We start from the raw sequence: 20,363 nt of genomic DNA on the forward strand, positions 1-20,363 counted from the left end.
TTAGTGGTGGTGTGCAAAAACTTTCGTGCAGAAAATGTGATTAATGCGAGGGTTACACCGGAGTTCTCGCTACCATTTCGAAATCATTATCTCTGCGAAAACCTCTTGCCTGCGCGTACTAGACATAAATAGAAAATTCCATTACATTGGGCTATAAAAAAAAAGCACGAGGCAGGAAGTGAGGGAGAAAGGAAGAAGAGAGGGAATAGAGGGCGCGGATTTTTTTCTACCATGCGAGCATGCCCCATTGTTTAATAGCTCGCACGAATATCGATCGTAATAGCGCCGGGTGACGTCGCCGAACGCGGATTGAATGTGTCCAACTGGAACAAAGCCTCGCCCGTCTCGCTTATCATACTTTAGCACCAATGAAAGAGTCGCGAGGAAGTTTTTCAATGAGAAATAGAAGCAAGGGAAAACAGCAAAAGAGAAATTTGTGCGATTAGTTACGATTTGTAGAACAAATAAATATACTAACATAAACATACTAAATAAAATTGTAAAATAAAATGTAAAATAAAATATAATTTATAAAATGTAAAATAAAATAAAATTTATAAAAAGGAAACATTTTTCGTGAAAAAAATAAACATAAAAGATAATTTAGATAAAACTGTTTTAATTATTTAATATAATACATAATTTGTAATATATGATGTTGGAAATAATATGCAATTATTTGTTAATAAATCGTTTTCTTCTCTCTCTCTCTCTCTCTCTCTCTCTCTCTCTCTCTCTCTCTCTCTCTCTCTCTCTCTCTCTCTCTCTCTCTCTCTCTCTCTCTCTCTCTCTCTCTCTCTCTCTCTCTCTCTCTCTCTCTCTCTCTCTCTCTCTCTCTCTCTCTCTCTCTTTCTCTCGTATCTCTCTTAATCAACAGTCATTTAAGATCAAGATATAATTATGTCATGTCGACAAAATTAGCGAAAAAATGTATTTAATTAAGATCAACAAGAAAAATTAAACGGTGAGAAAATTATCTCGTATTTGTTTTAACAGGTGGACACCGCAAAGATGGACGGTTAGTTGACAGAATAGCGACGATAATTCACATCGTCGTTGAGACACGATCCTCGACCTAGATATTCACGCAAATTCTATATTACGCGAGATATCGCTGACATTTTAGTAATCGGCACCGGATGGCGAGCGTTTTTATAAAACGGTACTCATAATTCAAAACTTTTATTTAGTGAAAAATCTCGTGCATTATGACGTGTAATAAAGATATATATATATATATATATATATATATATATTATATTAATATATATATATATATATATTATATTAATATATATATATATATAATTGTTGATAATAATTAAATTTTACTGTAATTATTTTAATTACCTTATATATATCTTATATATATAAGATAGTTAAAATAATTACAGTAAAATTTAATTATTATCAACAATTAATAATATAAAAGAACAATTATAAAACCAAAACTTTTCATTAAATTCTTGTTAAATTACTAATCGATGTTGCTTTAACGGAATTTCATTTTACGACTGAGTTATTAAAATATCTGATATTGAAGATTATGAAGTCGTGAAAAATGAAAGAGCGCGATGAATGTTTGCTAAAGAAACATTAATTTTAATTTGTTCAAAGTTTTCGCCTGCGAAGTATTTACCAAGCAATTCAATAACATTTCATATATTAAATTTAGATATCTTGAAGGTTACCTTGATTGCAATAAAAATTACATCACTGCAAAGAGTTTAATTATATTTCTATTAATACATTTACATTTATTTTAAATTCACTTTACTTTTGCCAATGGTTTAGTTTTTAAGTAATAGAATAATAAATAATAAATATATAATTCTGTTTGATGATGAAAGGCAATTTTTTTTTTATACAAACATAGTTATGTGTGTCATAGTTTTATACTTTATACCATACATATATTGATATCCTATTTTTTCTGCTTCATATTTAATTTTTTATATATTATGTTAATATCAACTTGCAATAACAATGGCAAGAAAGATAATAACCGAAATATAACAAGTATATATATATATATATATATATATGTATATATATACATATACTTGTTATATTTCTAATATTTCATATTTCAATACTGGATGAGGAAAATCAGTATTGTACTCTATGAAGTGGAAACACATATATAACACACACACATAAGGAGAGAAGATTATGGTCAGACATGAAATATTCGTTCTTTTTTCTGTCAAGTATCTGCTTGACATAGTTGGTCTCAAGATATCAACTTAAGTGTCGCTCCACTCTCAACTCATTCACAGAGAATAGCGCGTATCCCAAGGAGCTTAGAGAGCCGGAACTGCGCGCTTCTTGTCGGAGCCTGACGTCGTATTGGGCATGCTATCGAAATACACACGAGAGACCGTCGCGTAAACTCACCCGATATAACGAGACGATCGTGCCGCACGCGAAGTGTAAATGGTTGGAAGTCGCCATAAAGATTATTTGCCATAGAATCAATCGAGAAACGATTTCCTTCCTGCAATCTCTTCCATGTGGTAGTTGCGTTTATATGACATGGTAATAAAACATTCTATTGAAAGTCTTAATCCTATTTCTTCTGAGCAAGATATTTACAAATCCTCTTATTGCATTTTCTGCACTTTCGCTTATCGAAGGATTAATAGTCGTTCCAATGGTAGTAACAGTAGTAAAAGTCTAATAATAAGTTTTATGGAAATTTTTCTCGTTCAATATATCACAAGTTTTTATTGTCTTTTTTTATTGCGTTTTAAAATCAATTTTTTTATTAAAAATTTTGTTGAGAAAGAACATATTTCTTTATGTTTTTTTGGTACTTTGTTCTTTTGTTCTTTAAACATTTTAGTAATTAACATTTAGAATAGTCAAAGTAAAATTAATTCAATAATGACAATCAAAGAAAATTTTTTTTATTCATTCACAATCAGAAGACATATTTCCAAAGTCCGTAAATTTGCTTTTAATCAAATTCACTAATCTTTTTACTATGAAAAAATAAATTCTAAGAAAATTTTAAACATTTTTACATACATATCTGATTCCTAATGATATATCACTTGTGTGCAAATCAAACTGAGCAAAAAAGTCCTGTACTTTTGCGATTTTCACAATTAGTAATGAATTATTAATTATTAAAGATTGTAGAACGAGCACATATTTTGAAACTTAATAGCATACTTTTTATACAATCTTCACACAATATTGTACAGTAAAATAAAACACATTATCGTATTTTCATATTATAAAATCTTCCATAAAACTCACCTTTTTGTCTATCATAGGCATTTATACATTCGCTGGTCATAAACTGACTGATAAGAGCAGTTTTTCCAACTCCCCTTGTACCTAGCATAGCAACATTGTGCGAAACTACTTCCTTGGGCGGCAGTCGCCGTTCCTCAGTTTCTTGGTCAGCAGGTGCTAGAGAATTCGATCTCGATCTTCTTTTCCGAAAGGAATCTCCTCTATTAACGACACCTACCAAGAATAAAGCAGTCATCAAAATATTATACTAGTATAAAAATTCAATTGAGATTTAAATTGTGAACATGAACAAATAAAAAATAAAGTTTAAAATAATTATATTATAATTATTTAATACAAATATTTTTATAAAGATTAATCAATGATTGCTGTAAAAATGGAGAATCGATAAATGATACCATCTTTTTAAAATATATTTTATTTTTATTAAAATCAGATATTATAATATCATTTCATATAATATCATTAATGTCTCTTTTCAAATAAATTTGAATTCTGATTTTTCGCGTTTCTTTTTTTATATTTTATAATCCATTTTCGCTTTAGATTCATATTTATATTCATGTTCAGTTTGCTTATGCGTCGATCGAGTATACGTATCTTTGCATATTCATGTTTTCCTATATTTAAAATACATTGTATATTCTAAACACCGTCACGTTTTTTGCAGCGTATTAACTCTGGTTAATATCACTAATGTCATACTTTACGTGAGTATCATTTTAATATGTGCTTGAAATTGGTAGAAGAGAACGGAATGAAATGGTCGGAATTCTTATGTTAGCACAGAATTTCATCGCACAGTTAATGAAGCAATTCTCATATGAAATACATTTTATGACTTATAAAAGAAAAAATTTACGTATATAATCTTATTTGTGTTATTATAATATATTTTTTATATATAGATATAACATGAGAAAAAAATAAAAACAAAAAGTATATTTATTATTAATTACTGTTATTATAAAATTATTATTTGTGCAAATCATATATTCAATAAAATATTAAATTATTAAAATAAATACATTTACATATTTGAAATTTATCTTTAAATATCTGAATTTAATATACAAATACAAGTGCAATAAAAATTATTTCAAATATTTGTGTTAGAGAAAAAGATTATTTACTATTTGATCAAAGAATAAAAAAATCTATTGAGCAATATTATTTTCATATTTTCTGAAAATTAACTTCTGTGGAGAATTGAATTTATCAAGTATGTTTTGATAGTTAAATACATTTAACAGCTTAATATAACCAGCGCAGAACGTTTCAGATTGAAACAAAGATCAACTGTAGATCTAGGCTCGTAGATCTGCGTGAAAATAGATAACGATGCCGTTGGAGTTGTAATGGATTCACACGATCGTTCTCGATGCCATTGCCGATAAATGTAATTCAACACAGAAATTGAATCGGTATGTGGCCGAACTTGTAAATAATCCTTAGACACAGTAAAAGTAAACTTTGGTTATCGAACACGCTTCTAGCTCCGTGTTAATGCATTTACTTTGTAGTAGTAATTGCATGTCAAGTCAAACTAGCTAACAAGTCGAAAGTTGCACACCTGTATACAATACGGTTATTTATTATGGATTAAACATGTGCGTTCACGTAATTAATTATTCTAGATAAAATACTAGATCTCTTTTTTAGGAAAGAGGAATTAAATGTAGATAGGATTTTAAAAAGGGTGTGAAAAAAATTACAAATAGGAAAGATAATAAATGTTGGAAGCAATGATATACATAAAATAACAGAGAAATAGTTATTTAGTAATAATTTTTACTACAAACATTTTGCATCTAATTTAAATTTTGTAAACATTTAATTTTCTTTAAAAATAAAAAATTATGAATAAAGAAATGCACAAATCTGACACACAAGCTTCAAGTACATTCAAAAGTTCATAGACCTTAGATGATTCATGAATCCATTTTATCTGTGGGATGATTCATACATCAGTTTTGTATCATATGTGTAAGATGACTCAAATCAAGTCTCACGAAATTAAGTGTGGATTAAAATGAAATATTCTGAAATTTTGATTACTATTTTCTAATTCTGATTGTATTAAAGTTATCGAAATTTATATTCTGTTTATTTAATTCATAAATTACTCGTAATTTAATAGAAATTCTTCATTTTCTTATTTTGTTTCTCAATCGTAACATAATTAATAATACATTGATAAATTTACATCTACATTTAATTTATTAGGAAAAATTAAAAAATGCATTTACTTTATCTAAAAAAAATCTTACTATCTACTTTATCTAAAAATATCTTCTTTTTTATAATAAAATCTTTTTTATAATTTTTATAATAAAAAATATATTTCTCGCAAATATTTCCTAGCAAATAAATATTAAGCCGATAAGCCTTTCCGCATTAAATTGGCTTCATTAAAAATTCAATAAATATCAATAAGAATTAATTTATAATTTCAATCTTTAAAAACAAATTTATTATAGATCAATTGTACGACAAATCTTTCCTGCCAAAAAGTTTATGAACATTCTGTGATAGATGCATACATGACACACACGTGTAAAGCTTGTACTTAATAACACATGGCCGCATCTTCATGCATATGCACGTGTATACGCCGATGTCAACGTGCGGCTGTCAACCGCTCAGAGAACAACGCACGTCCTGTTCTCTCTCTCTCTCTCTCTCTCTCTCTCTCTCTCTCTCTCTCTCTCTCTCTCTTTCTCTCTTTCTCAGCGACTCAGAACACCGATATCCCATCCATTCGTCTGTCCGTTCCTTTCCTTTGTCTCATACCTTTGTTAGCGCGAAGTTTAGCTCGACATGTGTGCTACTTGTGCATACTTGTGTACTTGTACGTACGAATGAATGAAAGCGGGAGGATCGATCGCTAAAGAGAGAGTGAGAGAGAAGGAAAGAAAGAGATGCAGAGAAAATTGGACAGCGTCGGACAACTCATGAGGACAATCCGATTTCCGTTTCGGCTTCGTGAAATCCGGAGGAATTTCGTATCACATTCGAGCAACAATAGTCAGACAAACGTTAGATGAGACGACGGCGGTTCTCCCTAAGTGTCATCAACTATTTTTATCGGTATGATGGTGGCAATGATACGATTCGAGCGAAAATTTGACAAATCACTTAGGTGACAATAACCATGATATACGTGAAAAATATATATATATATATATATACATATATTATATTATATTAGATATGATAACTTATAATTAAATGAAATAAAATATACATGTATAAGAAAAAAATAAAATAAGAATAATAATAAAATATTCTAAAAGCGTTTCAAACAATTTGACAACTTTAAAAAATTATTGTTGTTTTTTAAATACTTTTTAATTTCAACGATAAAAAATAAAGTCACAATTTAATGTCATTTATCACAATAAATCTTATACGAGCGGGCTTAGTATTTTTTTTTTTTTATAAAAATCATGATTTACGATTTAAATGCCATTCCTTTATTAACTCGTAACACAATTTTCCATGGTTCAATTATAGAAACGTATAAATTATTTTACTGCATAGCTTTGATAAAATAAATGTATATCGTTATTTATATGATATAAATCCGATTGAAAATAGGTGTCGATTACAGCATACTATTGACTACTACAAGATAATGTCAGCTGACATAACGAGCTGCGGGTCGCTGCGGGATCGTTATTTTCCACGTGCTTTTGATAAAAATATCACCCAGCGCTCGACTGAACTGCCATGATGCATTGGCGCAAGCTTTTGCATGCTTTTGTAAAAATAAGTAATTTTACAACGAAAAATGGGGAAGCTGTGCATTCATTCGCCGCGTGCGTTCATTCTCCTTTAGCTGTGCGTTCATTCGCCGCGTGAGTTTTTGACGAACGAATAACTGGCACGACAAACGTGGTACAGGTGTACCGATTTGACCATCGAATAGCTGAGGTAGATTCTATTAATAAAACGTTTAAACGTTCGACATACGATAAACGATGACTGCCAAATCGTTTTGCGCAATACTTAGATGCAATATTTCCGCATTGAAAATGATTCTCGAGAAAATTTCGCGATGCAATTAAATTCCCTATCTTTTAGTCGTAGTCGTTTGATGCTGCTCTAATATACATAGCCAAGTGTTTGTCCGCAACCCTGTTGCTTTTGAATCGTTACGTTCATTGATCCAAGATGTGTAAAGGCAACTTGAAGGCGTCCGTTAGACTTTGATGTTGTTAAATAATTTTAAAATAAATTGGGTAGAAAACTCTTTATCATGTTTTGAAAAGAGAATATCTATATCAGTGAATATTACAACATTTATTAAATTTGTAATAAAATGTCCACTCTTGATATATAAAACAATATTAGTTTTTAAATTTTTAAAATTCTGCTGTCATATAAATTTTTTATGAAATGCAGCATCCGAAATTATCACATACATCAAATGCAGAACTGTACTTCAGAGAGAGAATATTTTAGAGATTCAAGAATGACATTGCAAAATGATAAAGTAGATCTTAAAATCATACAGTTTCTATAATCATACTGTTTCCATAATCATACAGTTTCTATAATCATACAGTTTCTATAATCATACTGTAACTATATCGCTTTTCTGTTTCATTTGCATTTATGACACATGTGACACGTTCCAAAAATTTCTGATGACGCATATTTTTGGCACTCATCAGAGACGATAATCGAGACGCTGATCATCTCGCTGTCGTCATCTCTGCTGCCGCCTACTCATTTTTCCTCTGATGTTGGCTGTCCGATGGGTTATCGGCCTGGAGAGCCTGAAAGTCAGTTTTACGGCAGGTGAAGCGTGTTATGGAAAGCGTCCCACTGTATTTTTACACACTCCCGTGCTCTCAAAATCGAATTACATTCCGATCGATAAACAGAGTCAATAGAAAGAAAGAACAAAGATACTATTCGTCTTTTTTTAGATATATATATATATATATATATATATATATATATATATATATATAGCTATTTTTAATTTAGATACTACAGTCAGAAGATCAAAAAAGCAGAGAGAGAGAATATTTCTGCTTCATATAATTGTGATTTACAATTGTTCAATGAATTCATGAATTACATTAAACTATTATTATTATAATTATAAATTTAAATAGAAATTATTATAACAATAAAATTAACACCAAAGTTATTAACTGTGATTTTTATAAATGATTGAATATTCAAATAGTTACCATTAATAATAAATTAGTAACCAATAATAAAATAAAATAAAAACCAATATTTATAAGCAATAAATAGTATATAATTCTTATTATTTTATTAGACCATATATATTTAATCATATATGAGATATTGTTATTAAAATACTGATTTTTATGGAATTATGTTTTCTGACTGCGCTAGTAATGTGCAATGATCATTTCGTGAAAGAAGGCAGAAAAATTTAGATGATTGAAAGTTTCTGCAATTCCAGTTACAGAAGCCAATGAAAAATGTAGAAACAAAAAGAAGTAAGGTAACCAGGTTCCCTTCTCTAATCTCATTCGGCAAAAAACTGCTTGCTTCATTTATCTTTGACTCTTACCGTTGGTGAAATTGGATGTTAGAAAAGACAGATATATCGTCAGCAATCAGACTAAATTATCAATCACCTCTCTTGGATAACGAATATTGTTAGATAAAGCGTGAATTATCAATCTTCCGTAACATTTTCAGAATATTCCATTTTTTCAAAAATTAATAATGTGCATTTAAGCACATATTTATTTTAAAGTACTGCATTTAATCTACAGCATATTCAATATTTTTGCACAACTGTAAGACTGTACGAGATAAAACATTGTGCAACATAATAAAATATGAACTAATAGTAGAATATAATAGTAGAATAATAGTAGAATATAAAATATTGATATTTTCTTTATGCAAACACTGCCAAAGGAAAATAGACAAACAAATTCAGTCCAATATATCGGATGTATGTTGGTATGGAAGAGGAAGTTACTTTTTATAATTTAATAAAAACAAAAATTAGTTTTCAATTTCAAAAATATTAGAAATTTTGAATTGTATACTTTAATATCTAGATGATCCGGTGGCAATTAGTATAAAAGTATTTGATCCGAAAACAATTTTTAGTAATGCGCTTTTCTGCAATGCACTAACGCTGCACTCCGATCATTCTAAAATCTTGTTCTGCAAAATAGATTCTCTATTTCCTATAAGCCTAAAAGCTTTCCTGAGCTTACATTCTCAGCGAAATGCTTTTCATCTTTCTTTCTATGAGTCCAGTTGTAAAAAAAAAGAAAAAGGAAAGGAAGAAAGACTCATGAAATATTATTGTGCTTAAGGTAAATGTAAACGGAACTGCGATTTCAATCAAGTTAAGTTCAATCAAATAAGTTTCATCTAACGACTTCCTTGTCGCGACAAATAAATAATGAGGCAACTTGTAGAATGAAAGAATTCTAATTTATATGTCGGTCACGTCGACTTAAGCAAATCCACAGGGCACAAAGTCGCCGCCTCCGTCGCGCTGACAAAATTTCTACGACGTCGCGGTTGAACTCCATTAAGCAACCAGGGGAAGCACATTTGAAAGCTCCGGCAGTGATATAGCTGCGCGCATGGTGTTGCTCTATAGGGACCAATCTGCCGTCTACCAACTGCGCGCGGTTGTCATTATACGAAGGCGTGGCTGCGTAGATATATCCCGGACGCATGCATGCATATGTGGCACGCGAGCGTATGCACACCGATGCATATACGAGCCAATGCAGATTTGCCCGCGGCGCGCCGGCTATGCAGAATCATATGCATAGATGAGAGAGAGCTAAAGGCACCGGAGTTGGACTCGCTGCACGCGGTACCAGTAGTCGCTGGAACGTTTGCATATTGATCGATGTACGCAATCAAATCATTCCGAGATAACGTAGCGGTTACCAGCCGTAAACAGCCGACCAATCTGGCGCGGTCGCTAACTCTGTTAGATCCGTTTAATATTTCGATATCGGTCGCGCGCATTACGTGCCTTATGAAAGCGAGTATCGCGAGCTACCACTCAAAACCGGCCCACCCCCGCGTTTTAAAAGTAAAATCGCTACCGACAAATACGACTAATTTATCATTCGCGATTCTTCCCGCGATCTGACAGACCAGCTTAGCGCCAATCAAAGGTCTGTTGTTTCACAGGGAAAAAGGAGAGACTGAAAAATGATGCTAATTGAAGTATTCACCGAGGGATTCGTGTTAATGTGCCATCGTTCTCGTAAATTTTATTATGGTTATATATGCAAACTCACTTCTTGGAATACCTGTGCAAGAGCTTTTAGCTGTCAACATTCTTTCTTATATTAATTAAGTAAACGCATGCATTAAACAGCCTCTGAAATTTTGATAAATTTTTATCTAAATTACATAGTACAGAAACTGCAGTACTAAAATGCATTTTTTCAAATTTTCAAAAGAATTTTTAATAGAACTCGTTTTATATATATAATATAGTTTAAAATAAATTTTTTTATTAACACTGACTGTTTATAAGATTTCACTTTGTAATATTTTTAATTAACTTCTAAATTGTAATATAATTATATTAAAAACTACTTTAATAAAAAACGTAAAATTATTAAACTTATAAATGTTAAAAGCACATATAGAAATACTTTAAAATAAAGAAAAATAACGGCATATACATAAAATAGGTACATAATAAAAATACATAGTTGTACTTTCTCTCTTTTCTTCATTCTTTTCTTTTTATAAACTTGATTTTATTACATAAAAATTTAAAAAAAAATTGTAGAACAGAAATAGTGCTTCCCTAGATAACGACTAATGGTTACATGAGTTACATTGGCTCGGAGAAATTGCAAGCCCAGCGAATAACAGCCGGGTAGCTAGATATCCGCTTCGGAAAGCGGATTACATCGAAGACGAAGGAGTCAAGTCGACCATAAATTCCGACATAGATTGACTAGCTCACTAGTGTGCATCAGCCGTGAAGTTCGTCACACAAAAGATTGATATGTATTTATGCAAAATTGCACGCGCGGCAAAAGCGTATGCGCTTCTCGCATATATACGATAAAGCGAGACAAGGCGGGAAATCGTAAAACGTTACGAGCCGTCGTCGCCATCGTTGTAGCTCGAGTTCCCACGAGCGAGATCCGTTTTACGAGCATCCAGGAAAAGCAAAATCGATTTTCGAAATAAGTACAACGAACAATCAGAGAGAACGTGTCCCTCGATTTCACAGGCTGACATTTGCGCAAGGTCGGCATAAATCATTTCACTGGATATGTATTATAGAACTGAAAGATTCTGATTGAAATTGTTTAGTTATTTTCTAGATTTCTATTGTCTTTTGTAAGGCATATCTTATACTTATATTTCTCATTTTGTTATTCTCAATTATTATTTTCTAAATAACAAATTATTTTCTAAATAACAATTATTTTTAAATGCATGGTAGGGACATTTTTGCTGTAGCATCTAAAAATTTGGTCAAATATAGATAAAAAATAAGTCATCTTTGCTAAGTCATCATAATAGTTATGTAGAAGTATTTAAGTTGCTAGAATATTATAAATTCGTGCAGCATTGTCATCATTTAAATATCCTATATAATAATTTTGATAATCTAACAAAATTATTTTCAAATCTATATTTAGTTCAAATTTTTAATAAAACCATTTCAGTGTAAATAAGAATATTAGGACAATTTAATCTAATTTTACAGTATTTAGAATCATTCGATTTTTTTGCATTTCTTCTCAATTCTTAACACATAGACACCTCATATTTTTAATATCTATATGTTTTTAGATTCAAAGTTTTGCAATTCTATATTCCTTTGATATGGGAAAATAAAATTGTTAAGTTTTTAAGTTAATTGTTAAGTTTCTAAAATCTTTTAATATTTTAAACATTAATCTTTAAAACATCTTTAAAACATTATAAATATCTGAAATTACAAGTTATTACATGTGTTTCTAATTGTTTATCAATAATCAATTGCGTATCAATAATTAAATATCTATCCTAAAACTTAATAGATTATCTTGCACATAAAAAACACGTGAAAAACAAATTTTTAATTAAATACGATATTTTAAATTATGCTTTCATGATATTATCAAGCAAGTGGTACGAGCTAGCATATGCACTGATGAAGCCGCACAATGGAATGTCTGACCAGCGTTAGCTATATCTACTGCGAGGACGTACACGGTCCTTGATAAAACAGGGGAGAAGTACGGAATTGAATAGCAGCAGCCCGAGAAAGACGAACTCTCGATTATGCTCGCTCCCTTATCCGATAGTCGATGTTATATGGAGCATTGAATTTTTTAAATGTAACCAAGCGTAGAATGGCGACGGAAATAGAAATACACAATCGAAAATATTTACAATATAACATCAGCATCGCGAGATATAAACCAAATTAACTTCTTGCCAGTGACATTTACTTGTCATATTATCAATTCATATATTCAATTCAAAATTTTAACTTTAGTTATAATATAATTATCTCCCGTTGTAAACGGTCATTACAAACGATAGTTATGAATGTCATAATAAACTCACTATACTATACAACTCTAAAGTCGTGATATTACAACTCTAAAGTCGTGAGAATATTTAATTTGATGAAGGGGATGGAGAGACAATGGCAAGTGAAGACTCAACGCAATTTTCATGCGTGCATACGCGCGGAAACGCCCACGCGTCGAGGCTCCGTCCGTCAAGCAAAATGCTTGTTGAACCTTGAAAGAAATTTTCATTGGAAAATTTTCATTGGACGCGCGCACGTTCGACCAAGCTTATAATTAATAACCTTCCGTGTCCGAGAGTGTCGCCAGTGTGCGCTCTTCGTTGTTACGATAGATGAATATTTCTTTGAAGAAAGAAGATTCTAGGAGATTTTTCTCAAGAAGAAGATATCTTAAAATAAACGATATTTTTCCCGGCACGGAATTATGTGATCTCACTATGCGCGACATTACGAAATCGGCGTCGGTTCATCGGGCACAACGATAAAAATGATGTCATTATTCGATGGAAATGATAACGGTGACGTTTTTATTATGTATGATACAAACGAGATGGTAATAAACTGGGAGCGTGATATCATAACGTTAAACCGGACGTAGGATAAAATTGATGTAATGACGTGGGTGAAAGTGGGCGCGGTGTTAAAGTTACCGGAAGTGATCTATAGTGACGTCATAAAAAGCAACATGAAATATTTTATTTTATCGCTGAGATTTGTTCTTTAATAATCACGTTGACGTATCAAATGCGCCAGTAAAATGTGCAACATCGATCGTTTTTCTTCTCATTAAGCTTGATAAGTTAATATATTTTTTAACATCCATGAAGAAAGAAAGAAAGGGCAAAGAAAAAACTTTTTTGTATTACAGATGATGAAAATATAAAATATGCTTAGATATTTGTTTCACAGAGTCTTTTAGAAAGTTTGTATACAAATTATATTCATTATTCTAACAAAATGCGAGACTATGATATAATTATGAACGAAATTGCCACAATTATGATTAAAAAATGGACATCTGTAAATATTTATTTATACGAAAAGAAGAAAAGATTCAATGTGATAAATGCATCGATCTTTCTTAATTAAATAGACTAAATGTTACAAAATGTTTGATTTTGTAAAATTAGATAAATCGTTTAAACGAATAGATCTTAGTCATTAAATTATAATACGTGATAATTGATGTAGTCAGTTGTTTGTACAGATCATTCACCTTGAGCTTTGAACACGAAATAGAAAAATCAGTACGAATTCATTATTGAAAAAAGACAATTATGGCTTAGCGAATGATAGAGAAAATTGTTAGCACAGAGGGTTAAGGTCTGCAACAAGAGCAAAACAAACCTTTCCCCCTTCAACGAGGCGAGATACGACGCGCCTAATATTGCGGAAAGGTGGAACGCCGATAGGATTATTTATAGCAGCGAAAGCAGTATCCGAGGCGCTTATAAATAAATTGCAGCAGCTGTACCGCCAATGTGTTTATCGTAAGGCAGCCGGCGCGCCCTTTGTAAGCTACCAGTATTAACTCAGAATAGTCGAAATTACCTTTTACGGGATTCTTTATAAAAAAGGATTATATCAAAGAATTTCATGATGCTATAATTGTGCACACTTTACGTAATAATAACTTCAAGTCCAATATAACTATAATATAATATCAAAATATCAAAATATCAAAATATTGTAAATTATTATTATTATTATACATATATGTTACTATTAAATAAAAATATTAAACATTTTGAAATAAAAAATATTAATTTTTATACATAATTCATTTTAAAAATGTAAAATTAAAAAGAAATTTTTGTTTTGTATGAAATAACACTCATTTAATTATTACTTATATCATTAAAAAGAATTCAATACGAAATTAAAAAATATTTGCAAACTTTTATCGAGAGAGAGAGAGAGAGAGAGAGAGAGAGAGAGAGAGAGAGAGAGAGAAACATCTCTCTCTATATATATAAAATATTCTTATAAACTTACTTCTACAACGTTTCGACACAGACAACTAAAAATGTATATTTCGCAATTATAATTTTATGAAATCATACAAGAATTATGAATTTAAACAACTTTAAAAGTGTGTACTTTTATAAATATTTGTAAATTCTACGTTGCTAACTTTTCTGCATAAAATACTATAATAAGTTCAGGAGAAGTTGTGCAAACTTAACTTGCAAGTACATAGGAAAGATAAGATCATAAGAAGAACATCTTCGGATAGAATTACGACTAACGATTATATGTAAGGTCAAGGCATTGATGCCGCTGAAAATGTCGAGATCATATTCGATAGAAAACTTAAACAAAAGATGAATGCGCAATATGAAATAAGTGTGCATGAAGTGTTATACATTGAGTGCACGTAACTATCGCCGATCTTTACTACTTTACGGTTCAATTTTATCAAAGTGTGCTTTCTTATAGATAATGAAACGGTATATAAAAGAACGGAATATAAAGTATTCTTTTAGACAAACAATTTAAAATCTTTATACTTTAAATTGTTTCTGTGAAATATTTTCTGCAAAATTAATAAGTGTAATTTATTTTTCTTATAATTATCATCTTTTTAAATATTTGGAGATTTAAAAATTATTTCCGAGATAAACAAATGCACGTATTAAACATGATTTGCATAACTACTTTTTATAAAAATTATTAGATGTAGTACAAAAAGAATAAATTTTTTTTATATACAAAATTTTTTTTATTAAGAATAGATTCTAAGATATTTGATAGAGAATTATTCCTTATATATCTAAAAATGAATCATGGTGTTAAAATACATAAGTGTTCAAACTTCTGTAATTTCTGAAATCCTTATTTATACTGCAATGCCTAATATATATATATATATATATACTTATATATATGCTTATATATATGCTTATAATATATATATATATGCTTATGTCTGGTTTCTTTACTGATATTGTCCTTCTTTCTTCTTTTGCTTATTAAAAAAAAAATCTTTTCTCTTTGGATAAATCTTTGGATAAATTACGTACAATTAAAAATATGAAAAGAGAGACAAGATAAACGAAAATAATGAGAAAAAGGAATAATTTACATTGGCGATGTTAATGTGCCTGTAGTTTATTAGCGCGTAATTTAAAACACAATTTAATATCTTTACGCGAAATCAGATCGTGTTACGTCCGTAAAGTCTTTTCCTTATATAATCATTATTCTGTCAGAAAAAAGAACACGTAGTTGACAAGAATAAGAACAGATTAACGAAGAGATGGATGCTGCAAATATATCGATCTACAGATCGAAATACAAATCGAGAAATACAGATCTGTCATAAGAGGATTTATCCGTTCTCTAAAAATACATAAAGAAAAATAGAATATAATAACAAATATAAACAAAAAAAAATGATATGGGAAATTTAATCGATGCATATTACATTACTAGGAACATGCAAAATACATGAATAAGTAGAAAAAATTAAATTAATAATATTCATAAAAATAAATATATTAATAAAATTAATATTATTATATATAATATATATATATACAATATTATTATAATATTATTATATTATATATTATAAATAATAATTATATTCAATTGACTAGTTTATTATATTATAAAAAATAATTATATTATATAATTGTATAATAATATTTAAAAAATTTTTTAAAGTAAATAGAATAAAATTTTTAGTTTCGTAAAATCTACAGTTTCTTTTATTCGTTTCCATTGTACGAATACATCTATTTTACTGCATATAAAGAAAGAAAACTGTAAATACGTAACTTTATACTAGATTTGCATCTCGGTTTATATATGATTCAAACTGGTCTAAAGGTGCATTTAACTGCAACTATTGATTTCAATCAATATATGACAGAAAATCCATTATACAATGAAGAGTTAAATCGATAGATATGGAAATTCAGAGATCAGCTAATTCCCTACGAACGCCCAAGGCAACAGGTACGTGGAATCATATGGTCAGATGAATCTACAAATCTGCAAATATCACAAATCTCTCGCTTGTCTTCAATTTCAAGAGCTTTTATGAAGAAAATTCTTAAATTTGAAGCGTGTAATTTAAAGCGTTAAATCACTAATTTATGAATTTATTAAATAAATTGAATCGTCGAGATTTCTAAATGTACAAGTAGTAAGTTTTGTGTAGAATTGCATATTATATATCCCCTATGAAAATCACTTAAGCCCTTTCTAAAGAAATCATCTCATCTTATTCTGAAAGTTTCCCTTGAAAGTTAAACCGTTCACAGAGAATACTGTTTCATGTAGAAGTTTTTGCTAACTAGAATTATCACGAATTATTTTGTACTATCGTTGAGCAAACTGTTGTTCTAAAACAACAATAAGATCTCAAATAACTTTCTGAGAAACCGTTCAAGAAAGCTTTCGCGTAAATGGAAGCGACAGCTCTGGCGAGAGCGTAACAGGTCGAAGAGAAGCGCTTGCCAAATTGCGTTACCTCTTGGTCTCAGGTTTACGCACTAACGAAACAATTTGCTTATTTTCTTAAGGATCTTTTTCCATCTTCTTTTGGATTCTTGATTGTAATTCGCGCGTTGTTTCCGATACTCACGATGCCTTCGCTCTTATAATGCTTATTTTTTCATATTCATAATTGTATGTGCATCCATATTTTTTCATTTTTTTACGCAATTATTTGCATGTAATATATAACTTACTTACTAATATATCACTTATTATATTTGCATAATATAATATATAGCTTATATGTATGTAATAAGCTTTTTTATTAAATATAAATTTTGACATATTAAATTAAATAGTGATTTCAAAAACATAATTAGTTTTCAATTTTTCAATGATTTTTAGAAATTAGAAAAAATCGTTTAAGTTACTTTAAAATAAGTCAATTTAAATTATTTGCAGTTTTTATTATTTTTATTATTTTTATCACAATAAATGTCTAAAACAATCAGAAATAATTTTAATGCTTTCTTTCTTGCGGAACTATCCTATTATCTCAAACTTGATATTAAAACTAGCAAGAAATCAACGTTTACGAATGTAACAGGTAGTCGAATTCGATTTATGATGAACCAGCTTGAACCAGGAAACGTAACAGTTTTGATTAGACAAAGACAAATGAGTCTATGGAAAAATAGGAAGAATAGGAAATGGATTCAATCATTCGGAAAGTTGCTTGAACAGAAATAGTGCCTCCGTTCCACTTATATTTGCCGTTCCACTTATATTCTGTCACTAAGAGATACTTAGTTTCTGTTAAAATAGAATCCATTCTACCAAGTTTGAAACTCAATTAAAAGTGTTAAAAAGTTTAATGTCAATCAAATAAACAACTGCAATTGGTTCACATATATATATATATATATATTTATGCTTATAATATTCGTAAAGTACCACAATGTTAAAAAAATATTAGCATTAATTAAGGTTTAATCACAAAGAGTAATTATAAAATTATATATAGATCAAATTTTACATGCTGACGTAGTTTGAAACTTCGCTTTTAGTTATGTAAACGGAAGAATCGCAAACTGAATGCATCAGATTACAGTTTGCACTGCTATCAAACTATTTGTATCAAATGAAACAATGATAGACGACGTTATATGAATTTCAACAGACTGTTTATCTCTGTGGATCAGGACGATCACGTAGCTGATGTATTCGCTGATCTAAATTGCCACTTTTGCCTGGAAGTCACGTTCCGTTCTTAAACAGTAACTTTTCGAGAATGGTTAACAAGCAAACGATTTGATCTAAGTGAGAAACGAGAGATTTTATGTCATTTTAGCATAAATTCAGTAACTTTGTTACTGCATTATACCTCACTTCCATTCCAAAGGCGATCAGTAAAAGACAAACAGAGAGAGAGAGAGAGAGAGAGAGAGAGAGAGAGAAAGAGAAAGGGAGAGCAACTTGAATAGAATATCTGAAGCAATCAGATATTCAATACAATATCAAATATGTATAGAATACCAAAATGCGTTTATACTTATTGCCAGATTCTTTAGTAATATTAAATTTCGATAATAATCTTGAATAAAGTATTGTAGTGAATAAAGTATTATACTTGAATCAATATTTATATAGAGAAAAATTAATAAAAAATTACAACATGTTAAAATTTAATTTTTAACATGTATGTAATTTACTTCTTTTTGAAAATTTTAATAAAGATTAATATATATATATAATTAGTAGTAATTTTAATTATAAAATCTTAAAATATATAAATGAACTAGATATATATCATCTTTTCAAAATTAGTTGTAAAATTTTTAAGATGAGATTTCTGTGTGTGATTAGAAAATATTAACTTTATTTATAGTCAATACATAATTATAAATACATCTATTATATATATATATATATATATATATATATATATCTTTATTAAAATTTTATATATATATATATATTAAATATATATTTATATATATATATATATATATATATATATATATTAAAAAATAAATAATAGATGCAAATAACATATTAAATACTAATATATTTATTAACAATATTATATTAATACAAGAAAATTGTAATAGTTCGTCGAAAAAAATTTCATGTTGCTTTATTACAACTCTCATCAATATCATAATAACATTTCCTTAACGTCATAATTTTTAGTTAATTGAGGTTTAATCAGTATTATGTTGGAATTAAATTAAATTGATGACCATGTCCCTCCACGACAAAATAGGAAAAATTTTTATTAATGTCAATTGGCAATCATATTTTTTAAATATATAATTGAATCAATGCATCTAATGTCATTGAAGTCACATTCATTCTTATTCGCGTAACTAAGTTAATATAATATACTCAAGACGCCTATGTATAAATGACTTTCACGCGCATTCACTGGCTCATCGAACTCGAGTTAAGTCCTCCGTAGTGGAGCTGTGTCGACGTCACAACTATAGCTGCTCTATTTTCGCTTATCTCGACTCCTCTGGTCTTCTCCCCTGCTGAATCTATCTCGCACTCGTGTATTTCTGGCGCAACTTCTCGCGAAGTACACATGTGAGGCAGTAACGCGAAGAAAACACAATTCGAAATATTTCGATTAAATTTATTTTTATTCTCGTTCTTTTCCCGTGTAAATTGACGATTTCATGAAAGATGACAATGTCGCGATGAAAAGAGAATAGTCCGAAAATGAACTCTAGGAATTTTACTTAATTTCTACAGAAATTATGGCTATTATTTAGAACTTCCAAAAATTTTAAATAAACAAATTAGAGAGAACAATATAATTAAGAGAACAATAGCAATTGTTTCATACTAATAAATTAATTATTTTTTGTCTTTTCGCCGAAAAAATTTATTTATTTTTTATTTATTTCAAGTAAACTTTACCTTTATCATAAGATTAAAGTATAAAACGCGTGCTTAGAAAAACTTAATTAAATTATAAATTTAAGAACTACTGGAAAAAACAATGCTTCATTCTCTCTCGCAAAAAGTTTTAACATATAAAGTTTAATAGAACATACAATCTCTGAAACACCATGTCCATGGAAATTTTAACAAAATTATTTCCTATGAATTTATA

At 29.5% G+C, this 20,363-nt stretch overlaps 1 protein-coding gene across 9 annotated transcripts in view; it reads right to left on the minus strand.

Moving 5' to 3' along the window:
* Positions 1–20,363, minus strand: part of Rgk3 (Rad, Gem/Kir family member 3) — a 39,336-nt gene that overhangs the window by 10,294 nt on the left and 8,679 nt on the right. For 8 of the 9 annotated variants that reach the window (XR_016140747.1, XM_025217077.2, XM_011631159.2 and 5 more), the window contains exon 4: positions 3,265–3,477. The exons of the other annotated variant lie outside the window; for it this stretch is intronic. Coding sequence is in view for 7 of the 8 variants with exons in the window: in XM_025217077.2 (XP_025072862.1) it covers positions 3,265–3,477 (213 nt within the window). In the remaining variant the exon portion in view is untranslated. The remainder of the gene's footprint in view (positions 1–3,264; positions 3,478–20,363) is intronic. 9 annotated transcript variants of the gene reach the window in all.

This window comes from Pogonomyrmex barbatus, unplaced genomic scaffold (genome assembly GCF_055798465.1).
Source record: "Pogonomyrmex barbatus isolate J1 unplaced genomic scaffold, ASM5579846v1 scaffold6, whole genome shotgun sequence".
In the NCBI taxonomy this organism is placed as follows: Eukaryota; Metazoa; Arthropoda; class Insecta; order Hymenoptera; family Formicidae; genus Pogonomyrmex; species Pogonomyrmex barbatus.